The sequence below is a fragment of the Theropithecus gelada genome, chromosome 1, assembly GCF_003255815.1.
Source record: "Theropithecus gelada isolate Dixy chromosome 1, Tgel_1.0, whole genome shotgun sequence".
Classification (NCBI taxonomy): Eukaryota; Metazoa; Chordata; class Mammalia; order Primates; family Cercopithecidae; genus Theropithecus; species Theropithecus gelada.
In genome coordinates, this window is record NC_037668.1 from 211,339,019 (window position 1) to 211,353,812 (window position 14,794).

Sequence of the window (14,794 nt, forward strand, 5' to 3'; positions counted from 1 at the left end):
GAGATGAGAGAAGGGATTTATCTAGGGCCCACAGCTAGTAAATTATAATGTCAAGATCAAATCCTGGTTTTCTCGCCCTTACAGGTAATATTTAATGTCATTGTTCCCTTTATTACACTACTTTTTTCACCCTAGGGTGACAGCTCTCTCAAAGTTCAGTCCTGGAACAGTATGTGTGATAATTCCATACTAACAGGATCATATAGTAATGGTACTAAAACTTTTTATTTTTTTTTCTTCCCAGGATTCATACCTGTGTGTAGCCTTGGAGTGGCTCAAGTGGGCAGGATGAACTTTGGAAAGGATGTCAGCACCTTGAAATACTTCACCATCTGTGGCTTACAAGAGGGCTATGAACCATTTGCCGTTAATACAAACAGGGATATTACTATGTGGCTGAGCAAGAGGCTTCCTCAGTTTCTCCAAGTTCCATCAAACCATGAACATATAGAGGTTTGCTTTTTCTTTCAAAATCAGGCCATTTCTAAAAAGCAGGAAAAGAATATCTTTATACATAGCAACTTCTGCTTAGACAATTATTGTGACTTCCTTAAAATGATGACCTTGATGTGTTATACGGAAGTGGAATCTCAGCAAAGATGGCACTTTATACCAGCTGTCAGTGGATGGGAAACTTAAATTTTTGCTTTCAATTCTTTTTTTTCCCTTGAGCTATGTGTGAAGAAGTCTGTAGCTCAGACTGTGTGTGGGGTTTGTACGCATCAAGCTCTTTAGTTAGAAGAAAGATCAAGGCAAAGGGAGCCACATCCATTCTAATAAGCTACGTTACAAGTAGCTTATTAGAATGAGGAAAAATACTTTCCTTTTTATGTGTGGGCAATGTCAGGCCGAATCTGAATATATAGAATTATAAGATAAATTTCCGAAACCGTCTTTAGAGACAGAAGCAGAATTCTATGACTATATCCATAGCACAGTAATCTGTTTAATTATCTCTTACAAAATGATGCCATGCGTGGACTGATTTGGGATTCTGAAAACGTGATGTGCCTTAGGCATCTTTAGAATCAGGAAATCGACAACGGTGATTGGAATATGAACTATTGCTTCTTCATTTGCTAGGTGACCAGAATAGACGGCACCATAGACAGTTCCCCATGTTTAAAGGTCACTCAGAAGTCTTTTGGTTCTCAGAACAGCCACACTGATATCATGTTCTATCGCCTGAGCATGCCGATCGAGTGCGCGGAGGTCTTCTCCAAGACTGTGGCTGGAGGGCTCCCTGGGGCTGGCCTTTTTGGGCCCAAGAATGATTTGGAAGATTATGATGCTGATTCTGACTTTGAGGTTCTGATGAAGACAGCTCATGGCCATCTAGTGCCCGATCGTGTTGACAAAGACAAAGAAGCTACCAAGCCAGAGTTTAATAACCACAAAGATTATGCCCAGGAAAAGCCCTCTCGTCTGAAACAAAGGTTACTATTTTATACACTGTGATTTTAAGTTTGTAGTTAAGTGAGGAGGGTTACAGTCCAGAGTAAAGGGTCTCCTAGTGTAAGGTTTTTCCTCCCCCTCCTCCTCCTCCCCCTCCCCCTCCTCTTTGTGCAAAGGATTCTATAAGGAAAAATTAAGCAACCTGTTAGTCATCTAATTTGTTAGCGTAGATGCTATCTATCTCAATAGTTATTTTTTAAGATGTCTATGTTTACATTCTTGCCTGAAACTTGCAGAGTATTTTCTCCAAATAGTATTTTTTTATGATAAAGGCGGCAAGTTATTTTAACATCCTTTCTTATACTAAATCAGATTTTCTCAGTCTCAGCACTATCGACAGTTTAGGCCAGACAATTCTTTGTTGAGGAAACACCTTGGGCACTGAAGGATGCTGAGCAGCATCCTGACCTCCACCCACTAGATGCCAGTAGCACTCCATCCCCCACACTGTGAGAACCAAAAACATGTATCTCCAGATATTCCCAGATGTCCCCCAGGGAGCAAAATCGCCCAGATTTAAGGCAACTCAATTGATTCTATGCTCATATTTGAAGTAGACAGAACATTTTAATGTTGCTTATTGTTAGTCCTCTAAAATATTTCAGATTTTTGCTTAGAAGAACAAAGCCAGATTACAGCACGAGCCATTCTGCAAGACTCACCGAAGATGTCCTTGCTGATGATCGGGATGATTATGATTTCTTGATGCAAACGTCCACGGTATGAGGTTGCAGCTTTTGTCATTTATTTCTATTTGTCACTCATTGTCACTCATTATGCTTTACATCTCAAATAACACATACTGATTCATCATACTTAGTAATATTATTTTTTAAATGTCTGTTTCTATTTTGGGATATATTTTGGGGACCGAAAGTTTGAAAAAAGTTTGTGTATTATGATAGATATTATGCAATAAAAGAGCTATTTTAGGAAAAATATTTTTAATGGCATGCATAATCTTAATTTTGCTATTCTGTTTCTTGACAAAATTTTAAGTTGCCCTTGAATTTTTCAACTACTTTCTTCGTCTTACTGAATTGTCTAAAGGAAGATCAATTATCATGATTTGTGAGAGGTCAAGCTTTTGCACTCTTCCATTTTAAATTCTCAAGGCTACTTCTCCTAAAATGCTACATTGAAAAAATATTTAGTTGTGTTCATTGTAGAGTGCTCCCATATTTTAGTTTGATGTTCACATGTTCTGAACTATTTCAAAATGAGTTTAGGCTGGGCACAGTGGCTCAAGCCTGTAATTCCAGTACTTTGGGAGGCTGAGGTGGATGGATCACCTGAGGTCAGGCGTTCGAGACCAGCCTGGCCAGCATGGTGAAACCCTGTCTCTATTAAAAATATAAAAATTAGGGGAGTGTGGTGGTGGGCACCTGTAATCCCAGCTACTAGGGAGGCTGAGGCAGGAGAATTGCTTGATCCCAGGAGATGGAGGTTGCAGTGAGCCGACACGGTGTCACTGCACTGCAGCCTGGGCGACAGAGTGAGACTCCGTCTCAAAAAAAAAAACCAGTGAGTTTAAAGTGTCAAAATGTTATGTGTCAGAGAAAGGAAAGGCCAAGAATGTGCAAAAAGGTGGGTGACAAGTATAAAAACCCAAACATTGGCCAGGTGCACTGACTCATGCCTGTAATCCCAGCACTTTGGGAGGCCAAGGCAGGTGGATCACCTGAGGTGAGGAGTTCGAGAACAGCCTGGCTAACATGGTGAAACCCTGACTTTACTTAAAATATAAAGATCAACTGGGTGTGGTTGTGCACACCTGTAGTCCCGGCTACTTGGGAGACTGAGGCAGGAGAATCTCTTGAACCCGGGAGGCAGAGGCTTCCGTGAGCTGAGATCACACCACTATACCCCAGCCTGGGTGACGGAGTGAGAGTCTATCTCAAAAAAAAAAAAAAAAGTGAGCATAGATTTGTATACATGTATAAGCTTGAAGAATTTGAAGCTTCCCTATGCTTAATGGATTCATGATTTTATTACATACATATACTGTATATATGTACACGTATATATGTATGTGTATATATTACATACATGTAGCACACACACACACATGCTCACCAGCATAAAAAGACTTAAATCATTTAGCATGTTTGCTCAGATCATGTCTTTTCTCTCTTTCCTGTTATTTCTGATTTAATTCAGGATCTTTGATAAAAGACATCTCTTAGTTTGTAGTGTTAGTCCTTTATGCCTACAATATTTTCATTCACCCAAACGGTTTTAAACCAAGAAGTGAATTCTTAAGTCATTCACAGAATTAGACATAGTTAGGATTGCAAATCCAAGTTTTGTTTTGTTTAGTTTTATTTTGCCAATATTTGGTTTTGCTATCTTCACAGTACTATTACTCAGTGAGAATCTTCCCTGGACAAGAACCTGCTAATGTCTGGGTGGGCTGGATTACGTCGGATTTCCATCAGTATGACACAGGCTTTGACTTGGACAGAGTTCGCACAGTAACAGTTACTCTAGGAGATGAAAAAGGAAAAGTGCATGAAAGGTTGGTGTTCCTCAATTTTTTACAAGAATGACATGTGAAAAACATATTGGTGAACCTAGCTGTTCCTTTTCCTTGTATTTTGTGACCAAGATATTTCTATTTGTAGGAACAATATAATCAAGCCATTAATGTCAATGTCATTTTTGTTACTCATACAAACCAGTAAGGAATCTAAATGTATTAAACGTGCAAGCATTTTACAGTAAGACCAGTGCAGTCTTTTGGGGTAATGATCATATATTCCCTCAGGTAACATGACTGACAGCTTGGGTTACCAATACTTAGCCTTTGTTTTAGAGATGAGAGATGGGTGAATGTGAGGCTTTTAACCAATGACTTGATCTATATTTTGGGAACTGGCTACGTGGTGGGGAGAAAACTGTGAAGACAATGTGGGCTGGTAGTTTAGACCAGGTGGACGCATTTGAACTCAGACTGAGGAGAAGTGGGTTCTTTCCTCAGCTTTGCCATTGACTCGCTGTGTGGCTTTGGGTAAGTCAGTTACACTTTCTGTGCCATCTTTTTTTCATTTGTAAAACAAACCAAACTCAAACCAAACCTTCAAAAAAGTGAAGAAGGCTATCTTCCTTGCAGAATAAGACAAGAGAAGATCTGACCATTGGCTTCTACTTTTTGTGCCCATGCATCCTCTCTGATCTGCTGTGACAGGTCTCAGAAAGAGTCCTTTATAATGTTGCTTTTCTTCTATACTTGCACCATCATTTTTTGGGAAACTCACTTTCCTGCCCTCGGGTTGTAACATATGAAGCATAATGGACTTAGCATTTGCAGTGGGGACCCAGCCAAAATCTCTAATGAAGAGCTCTTTACATAAGTATGGGACAAAAAAACCACATGTCTCCAGGAATATTCTTTGGGGGCCACACTTAATTTGCAGGGATGGCAGCAGTATAACTAAAGAACTCAATATAGGGATGGAATAACTGAAAGATGATTTTGTTGGAGGAAATGGAAGATAGGGAAGGGTCATTGGATTTTACGTACATAGTGTGAAGAAATGCAGCCTACATTTGATTACTCAAAAACTGATTTATCCCAGCCTTTTTGTTCTTTTCCTTCTGCTTGCCTGCCTTTAGCCTTTTTTGCTAGTTTTGTTAATATGTTTACTGTATAGTGGCAGAGAAAGAGAATGCTGATAAGGCTCAAATACTCAACTTTGTTACCATCTCTAGTAAAAGTTTTAGGGAAGGTGAAAATCAGGTGGCATTTGTGGTTAACATCACTGGGTTTTTTTGTTTGTTTGTTTGTTTGTTTGCATATTCTAGTTAAGTCTGTCTCTCAGATCACTGGGAATTGTCCAGAAAGGGGCAAAATTTTAGCCAAATTTTAAATATATCAAATCACTGAAGGCTTATGTGGAATTTGCCTGAGGACTTTGACAGTGTTTGGAAACAAATGCTTCTCATTTCAGAGCAAGTTGTTAAAAAAAAAAAAAAAAAAACTAAAAAAAAAAAAAATCCATGAGATGAAAATTACAAATTTGGATGATTTTTAAATAGTTAAACTTTTTTGAACCCAGAAAAAAGGTCTAGTTTGGTTTGAGTTTTTGGAGAGAAGGTGCAGGTCAGTTCTTACTTGGTTCCAACTTGTTGACCTGTCTTCATTAGGTGTGAAATGTAGAGATGTATAAGACCTGATTCAGAACGTCCACTGCAGTCAATGGAGTTTTGCTCAGAATCACAGAATCGGGCCCATTGTGCACCTCTCCCATTACAGCATGAGCTTGTTGCTTGCGCAGCATAATTTAGTTAGTTTGCAAGATATACCTGCTTTCTCTTTTATCTGTGGTTGTACAAAGATAAAAATGTTCTTTTGAAATTCAGCATCAAACGCAGCAACTGCTATATGGTATGTGCGGGTGAGAGCATGAGCCCCGGGCAAGGACGCAACAATAATGGACTGGAGATCGGCTGTGTGGTGGATGCTGCCAGCGGGCTGCTCACGTTCATTGCCAATGGCAAGGAACTGAGCACATACTATCAGGTACGTGGTCAGTGATCATATCAGGCTTCTAGGGAGGAAGACTTTTTTCCCCATTAAAGGAAACACAGTTTGTAAGATCAAAAAGTAAAATAGACACATGTACATGTGCCCCTGGTTTGAAAGCCAGCCAAGCAGACCTGCCCTCAGCAAGCCCTCCCCATAGCTGTCCCAGCCACTGCACTCCTGTGACCTGAGAACCACCTTGGTGGCCTTACCCCAACAAAGCTGCACAATCACCACCACAAATGCCTGTAGCTAGGCCACTGAGGCACTTGCCGATGCTGCTGACATAAATTACATCTGAAAAATCTGCACAGATACTACATTACTGCATCCACCCAGAACCAAAACCAGTGTATTCTACCCAACCGATACCCTAGAACCCATCTACAGGAAAAACTATTTTCCTACAAAAGCTACTTCATAAAATTGGAAGAGGCTACTGTTTTACCAGATGAGCAGATATCAAAGAAACATGAAAAACATGTGGATGGAAGAAAACATGACTCCTTCAAAGGAACACAATAATTCTCTAGTAACAGATGCCCGTCGCCAAAATACATTTACAAAATGCCTGAAAAGAAATTCAAAATAATGATTGTAAGGGAACTCAGTGAGATACAATAAAATGCAGATACTTCAACAAGATCAGGAAACCAATTCATGATCTGAATGAGAAATTTAACAAAGAAATACATATAGTAGAAAAGAACTAAACAGAAATCTTGTAACTCAAGAATTCAATAAATGAAATAAAATACACAACTGAGGGTTTCAACAACAGACTAGATCAAGCATAAAAAAGATTTTGTGAACTCGAAGACAGGTCTTTTGAAATAACCCATCCAGAGGGAGAAAAAGAAATAAGAAAGAAGGAAGAAAGCCTGTAGAACTTATGGGATGCCACTGAGCAATGGAGAAAGGCACAGAAAACATTTAACAAAATAATGACTAATAACTTTCTACGTCTTTGGAAAGATATGAACATCCAGATCCAGAAAGCTCAAAGGATCCCAAGAGAATCAACCCAGAAAGGTCCTTTCCAAGGCACATTACAAGCAAACTGTCAAATATCAAAGAAAAAGAGAGAATTCTAAGAGCAGTGAGAGAATAGCACCAAGTCGTATATACTTGGATTTCCATTTGACTATCAGCAAGTTTCTCTGCAGAAACCTTGAAGGCTAGGGAAATGAGATGGTATATTCAATGTGCTGAAAGAACAACTGCCCGCCAAGAATACTATGTCTAGCAAAGCTATCTTTCAGAAATGAAGAAAAATAGAGTACTCTACAGATAAGCAAAAGCGGAATGAATTCACCACCTCTGGACCTGCCTTAGAAGAAATGCCTAAGGCAGTGCTATAGCTGGAAGCAAAAGGATGGTAATTACTAACATGAAAACATGTAAAAATATAAAACCCATTCGTAGAAGTAAATTTTAAATCACACTCAGAATACTGCAGTACTGAAACGGTGCTATGCCAAATCTTTCAAACCTCTAGTACCCTAGTATGAAGGTTAAAAGTCAAAATTGTCAAAAGTAACTGCAGCTACAAGTGGTTGTTAAGGAACACACAATATAGAGAGATGTAAATTAAGTCAACAGAAATATAAGTTGTGAGGGGAGGGTAAAAGTCCAGAGTATTTTTTTTTTTTTTTTTTTGAAACGGAGTCTTGCTCTGTCACCAGGCTGGAGTGCAATGCGTGATCTCAGCTCACTGCAACCTCTGCCTCCTGGGTTCAAGCAATTCTCATGCCTCAGCCCCCCAAATAGCTGGGATTACAGGTATGCACCACCACACCCAGGTAATTTTTGTATTTTTAGTAGAGATGGGGTTTCATGATGTTGGCCAGAATGGTCTCGATCTCCCGACCTCGTGATCTGCCCACCTTGGCCTCCCAAAGTGCTGAGATTACAGGCATGAACCACTGCACCCAGCCAGTCCAGAGTGTTTTTATGTGACCAAAGTTACCAGCTTAAGATATTCTATTATAATTACAATATTGTTTATCTTGGTTTCATAGTAACCACAAAGAAAAAATTGCAGCAGTCACACTAATGAGAAAGGGAAAGATATCAAAGCATAGCACCACAAAAAGCTACCAAACCACAAAGGTAAGCAAGAGAGAAAGAAAGAAACGAAGGATTTGGAAAACATGAACAAAATGTCAGGAATGATTCCTTACCTATCAATAATAACCTTGAATGTAAATGGATTAAATTGCCTGATTAGAATATATAGAGTGGCTGGATGGATAAAAAGCAAGACTCAGCTCTGTGCTGCCCATGAGAGATTCACTTCACCTGTAAGGACAGACATAGCCTTAAAGTGAAGGGATGGAAAAAGATATGCAATGCAAATGGAAACTGAGAGTGAGCAGAAGTAGCCACACTTATATTAGATAAAATAGACAATTCAAAAAAAGTAAAAAAGAGACAAAGAAGGTCATTATTTAATAAAAACAAAGAATCAATTAAGAGGATATAACAATTATGAATTTATATGCATTCAACACTGGAGCATCAAAATATATGAAGTATGTTTTATCTAAAGGGAGAGAGAGGCTTCAACACAACAATAGTAGGGGAGTTCACCCCAATTTCAGCAACAGCAGATGATCCAGACAGAAATTCAGCAAGGAAGCAGCAGATTTAAACTGCACTCTAGACCAAAGGGACATAATAGACATTTACAGAACATTCTAGGCAACAGCTGTATAGCTGAAGAATACACATTATTCTCAACTGTTCATGGGACTTTCTCCAGAATAGATCATATGTTAGGCCACAAAACGAATCTTTAAAAATTTAAGAAGATATTGTATATGTTTTCTGATCACACTAGTGTAAAACTAGAAATAAATAATGAGACGAACTGAGGAAACTTTACAAATACATAGACATTAAACAACATGCCCCTGAATAACCAGTGGGCAAATGAAGAAATTAAAAAAGAAATTTAAAATTTTCTTTAGACAAACAAAAATGGGAACACAATATACCAAAAGTTATGGGATACACCAGAAGCAGTTCTAAGAGGGAAGTTTACAGTATTAAATGCCTACATTTAAAAAGTAAAAAATAAACCACCTAATATTGCACCTCCAAAAACCACGAATACAAGAACAAACTAAACCTCAAATTAATAGAAGTAAATAAAAAATAAAAATTGGAACAATAATGAAACAGAGACTAAACAATACAAAAGATCAATGATACGAAGAGTTGGTTTTTTGAAAAGACAAAATCAATAAACCTTTAAACAAAGAAAGAAAGAGATGACTCAAATAAATAAAATCAGCATTGAAAAGAAGACATTACAACCTATACCACAGAAATATAAAGGGTAATGAGAAAATATTATGAAAAATCATATGCTAACAAATTGGATAACCCAGAAGAAATGGATAAATTCCTAGATGTATACAACCTACCAAGACTAACTTACGAAGAAATAGAAAATCTGAGCAGATTAATAGTGAGTGAAGAAATTGTATCAGTAATGAAAAGTATCCATCAAAGAAAAGCCTAGGACTAAATGGGGGAAAAGTTGAAAGCTTTTTTTCTAGGGTCTGGAACAAGACAAAGATGCCTACTTTCACCACTTCTGTTCAACATATTACTAGAAGTCCTAGCTGGAGAATTCAGCAAGAAAGAGAAATAAAAGGCATCCAGATTGGAAAAAAAGTCATCAAATTGTCTCAGTGTGTAAATGACATGATCTTATATATAAAAATAGCTTTAAAAGTTTACTAAAAAACTGTTAAAACTAATACATTCAGTAAATTTGCAGGATACAAAATCAGCATACAAAAATCAGTATTTCTTTACACTAGTAGTGAATGCTCTGAGAAAAAAAATCAAGATACAATCTTATTTACAATAGCTTTAAAAATCAGTTATTGGCTGGGTGCAGTGACTCACGGCTGTAATCCCAGCACTTTGGGAGGCCGAGGTGGGTGGATCATCAGAGGTCAGGAGTTCTAGACCAGCCTGGCCAAAATGGTGAAACCCCGTCTCTACTAAAAATACAAAAAATTAGCTGGGCATGGTGGCAGGCACCTGTAATCCCAGCTACTGGGGAGGCTGAGGCATAAGAATCACTTGAACCTGGGAGTCAGAGGCTGCGGTGAGATGAGCTCCAGCCTGGGTGACAGAGCGAGACTCCATCTCAAAAAACAAAAACAAAAACAAAAAAATCAGTTATCTAGGAACACGTTTAACAAAGGAGATGTAAGAACTCTACACTGAAATCTGTAAAACATTTGTGAAATACATTTAAGAGTACAGAAATAAATGGAAAGATATCTCATGCTGTTGGATTGGATGGATTGGAAGAATTAATATTATTAAAATGTCCATAGTACAAAAAGTAACTTACAGATTCAGTAAAGTCACTATCAGAATACCAATGACATTATTATTCTATTATAGAAATAGAAAAAATAATTCTAAATTTCTTATGAAATCACAAAAGACCCCAAGTAGTCAAAGCAATCTTGAGCAAAAAGAATAAAAGTGGAAACATCATACTACCTGAGTTTAAAATATACAAAGCCATAGTAACCAAAACACTACATGACTTGAAACTATACTACAAAGCTATAGTAACCAAAACAGACATATAGACCAATAAAACAGAACCGAGAGCCCGGAAACAAACCCATCTATCCATCTAATTTTCAACAAAGGTGCCAAGAATATACATTGGGGAAAGGACAGTTTCTTTAATAAATGGTACTTGGAAATTTGAACATCCACATGCAGAATGAAACTGGACCCCTGTTTTTCACCATATACAAAAATCAACTCAAAGTGGATTAAAGACTTAATGTAAGACCTGAAACTATGAAACTACTGGAAGAAAACATGGAGGAAACACTTCATGACATTGGACTGGGTAAGAATTTTTTGGACAAGACCTCAAAAGCACAGGCAACAAAAGCAAAAATAGACAAGTGGGATTATATCAAACTAAAAATCCTCTGCACAGCCAAGGAAACAATTAACAGAGTGAAAAGACAACCTACAGAATGGTACAAAATATTTGCAAAGTATGCATCTGATAAGGGATCAATATCCAGAATATATAAGGAACACAAACAACAATAGTAAAAACAAACAATCTGATTTAAAAGGGGGCAAAAGACCTTAGTAAACATTTCTCAAAAGAAGACATACAAATGGCCAACAGGCATATGAAAACATGTTCAACATCACTAATCATCAGCAAAGTGCAAATCAAAACCACAAGATTACCTTATTCCAGTTAAAATGGCTATTATCAAAAAGACAAAAGATAATAAGCGTTGGCAAGAATGCTGAGGAAGAGAGAAACCCATATACTGTTTGTGGGAATGTAAATGAATATAGCCATTATGCAAAACAGTATGGAGGTTCCTCAAAAAATTAAAAACAGAACTACCATATGATCCAGAATTCCCCATACTGGGTATATATCCCAAGGAAATGAAATCGGTGTGTGGAGGGGATATCTGTACTCCTATAATTATCACAGCACTATTCATAATAGCGGAGATAGGGAATCAGCCTAAGTGCCCATCAGTGGATGAGTAAGTGAAGAAAATGTGCTATATATACACAATGGAATGCTATTTGATCATAAAAAATAATGAGAACCTGTCATTCACTCCAATATGGGTGAACCTGGAGGATATTGTGTTAAGTGAAATAAGCCAGACATAGAAAAATACTGCATTGCCCACTCATATGTAGAATCAAAAAAAGTTAATCTCATGGAAGTAGCGAATAGAATAGTGATTATCTGTAATCCCAGCACTTTGGGAGGCCGAGACGGGCGGATCACGAGGTCAGGAGTTCGAGACCATCCTGGCTAACACGGTGAAACCCCGTCTCTACTAAAAAATACGAAAAACTAGCCGGGCGAGGTGGCAGGCGCCTGTAGTCCCGGCTACTCAGGAGGCTGAGGCAGGAGAATGGCGTAAAAACCCGGGAGGCGGAGCTTGCAGTGAGCTGAGATCCGGCCACTGCACTCCAGCCTGGGCGACACAGCGAGACTCCGTCTCAAAAAAAAAAAAAAAAAGAATAGTGCTTATCAGATACTGGGGAAGGGTAGGGGAAAGTGGGGGAGAGGGAGTGGATATCCAACGGATATAGAGTTAACATTAGAAAGGAAGAATAAGTGCTGGTGTCCTATTGGACAGTAGGGTGACTATGGTCAACCCTCAGGTATTCTATATCTCAAAATAGCTAGAAGAGAGGATTTTGTATGTTCTCACTACAAAGAAATGAAAAGTGTTCAAGGTGATAGTCATGCTAATTACCCTGATTTGATCATGACACAACGTATGCACGTATCAAAACATCATATTGCATTCCATTAAATATGTACAATGTGTCAATTAAAAAACAGTAAATTAGAAATTAAAAGAAAATGGAAAACACTGAATTAATTATGTATGTTTACTTCTAAGTAATGACAGTGCCATAAACCCTTCAGAGTAAACACAGTATGTTCCCTCAGCAGTGTTCACATAGTAACGAAATATTCTAATTATTGAAGGAGCACATCAATCAATATGCAAGAAAGGAAAATCTCTGGGTTCCTTCTGTAAAGTATTCCTTTGTTGTTATAAAGAAATTATTTTTCCCTTGTCTTCTTTCATTACTAACATTATTAAACTCATTTGTGTATTTCAGGTGGAGCCGAGTACAAAATTATTTCCTGCGGTTTTTGCACAAGCTACAAGTCCCAATGTTTTCCAGTTTGAGTTGGGAAGAATAAAGGTAGTAAAACTCGTTCCTAGTATTATATTTGTTTTATTTTCTATTAGGACATAGCATTTATTCTGAAATGAATTCAGTATATTAGTACTGATATGAATGAAATAAATCATTCTCTCAAGAAAAGATAGCCATGCTTGAAAATCTGAGGTCACAAGGGTAACATAATAATTAAAAAGTGTTTCTCTTTAGTTATCATACATATATTATCCAATAAAAGGCCTATTCAATAAAAGGTCTATAGAAAACGAAAAATTGCCAAATTACACACATTGCAGTAATCATTGAACTCATAGGTGAGCTAATGAATGGACTTAAAGACCTGAAACCATGCCACCTAAAATAGTGGTTTGTATGGAATACTCCAGTAATATAAATGAAAGAACAGCTCAGTTGGATGGGTTGGATCAGATAAAGTTCAAAGAAGAGGTAGCACTTAGTTTGATTACTAACTGTAAAATAGGAGCTCTTGGGGTACATTTATTAGGAGAGGTCATTCTAGGCAGGAGAAGAAGCAAAAATATGTAAGCGTGAACATGCTGAAGGTTAAGTAATTCAGTGTAACCGTAACAAAGGATGCCTTCCAGAATGTGGCTGGAGATTAAGAGGGATAAAAGGTGGAACAAGACCAAGCTGAAAAGGTCTTGTGTGCTGTGTGAAAAGGTTAGCACCTATTACATAGACAAGGGAAATCCATTGGAAATTTGAAGAAGGGAATTGAGCATAATGAAACTTGTTTTGGAAAAATATGTTATTGTTAACGTGGAGGTGGGCAAGAAGGAGAAGAGTCAGTAGCAATGAGGAGTCAATAATTTAATACTGTCTACGTGGAAGACAGTGATGAGAGCCATGGAAGTCAGAATGAAAAATGATAAATGTGAAAATATTTTATAGAAGAAATGAATAGGATTTAACAATTAATTGAACTAACAGAATTTGTAGATGAATTTGACTCAGGATCTCAAGCAGAGTGAGAATCAATGACTGATGGCGCGGTGGCTCACGCCTGTAATCCCAGCACTTTGGGAGGCCAGGCGGGCAGATCACGAGGTCAGGAGATCAAGACCATCCTGGCTCACACGGTGAAACCCCGTCTCCACTAAAAAATACAAAAAGATTAGCCGGGTGAGGTGGCGGGAGCCTGTAGTCCCACTTACTCCGCAGGCTGAGGCAGGAGAATGGCGTGAATCCAGGAGGCGGAGCTTGCAGTGAGCTGAGATCGCGCCACTGCACTCCAGTCTGGGCGACAGAGCGAGACTCTGTCTCAAAAAAAAAAAAAAAAAATTAGTTTGGACAATTTGGCCATGCTAATACAAAGTGGAAGAGCTTGTTGAAATTCAGTAAAAAAAAAGGTGAACTTACTTTTGCAATTGTAAAGTTGAGGTTCCAGGCACACACTGGAGTGAACAGAGTAAGTAGTTTTATTAGGCTGGCTTGGTGACCTTGGACATCTTTCTTAAAGTATGTAAGCTCAGTTTCTGCTTCTATAAAATGGGGTTCACAGTATATCTTTTATGGAGTTAATATAATTAAACATCTTGAACAATGCTTTATACATGGTATCTGCTCAACAAATTTATATATGATGTACATACATATGCATACCTATACACACATATGTATGCACAATTGTGCTAAAAAGAGCTATGCTGGAGATTACAATTTTCATCATCAAGAAATCAGTTGTAATTCATCTTTGAGTGTGAATGGAAGATTTGAGAGCAGATGTAGACAGTGGGAAGAGATGACTGAGGAGAGAACCTGGTTGTATCAACTAAAAAAGAGGAACCTATGAGATAAGCTGAGGGCAGAGCTGTCAAGAATATTGGAGAAGAACTGAAAGAGACATCTTAGTAGATGCCAAGCGAGGATGGAGTTTTCTAAACAGGAGTAGCTAACAGCAGATGCTACAGATGGACTAATACAACTCGGACTAAAGGAATCCCTGGCTTTTGTTAATGAGGAGGGCTTTGGTAGACTTGCCAGAAGAATTTCAGCAAAGCAGTGGGAGAGGGGCCAGTCTCAGTGGCTCATGCTTGTAATCCCAGCACT

The 14,794-nt window shown here is 38.1% G+C and overlaps 1 protein-coding gene across 1 annotated transcript in view; it reads left to right on the plus strand.

Annotated features, from left to right (window-relative positions):
* RYR2 (ryanodine receptor 2) overlaps nucleotides 1–14,794 on the plus strand; it is a 634,673-nt gene that overhangs the window by 392,435 nt on the left and 227,444 nt on the right. Inside the window, exons 31-36 of the mRNA XM_025401874.1 lie at nucleotides 245–453; nucleotides 1,084–1,436; nucleotides 2,061–2,175; nucleotides 3,813–3,973; nucleotides 5,818–5,977; nucleotides 12,659–12,745. Of these exons, the coding sequence (XP_025257659.1) occupies nucleotides 245–453; nucleotides 1,084–1,436; nucleotides 2,061–2,175; nucleotides 3,813–3,973; nucleotides 5,818–5,977; nucleotides 12,659–12,745 (1,085 nt within the window). The remainder of the gene's footprint in view (nucleotides 1–244; nucleotides 454–1,083; nucleotides 1,437–2,060; nucleotides 2,176–3,812; nucleotides 3,974–5,817; nucleotides 5,978–12,658; nucleotides 12,746–14,794) is intronic.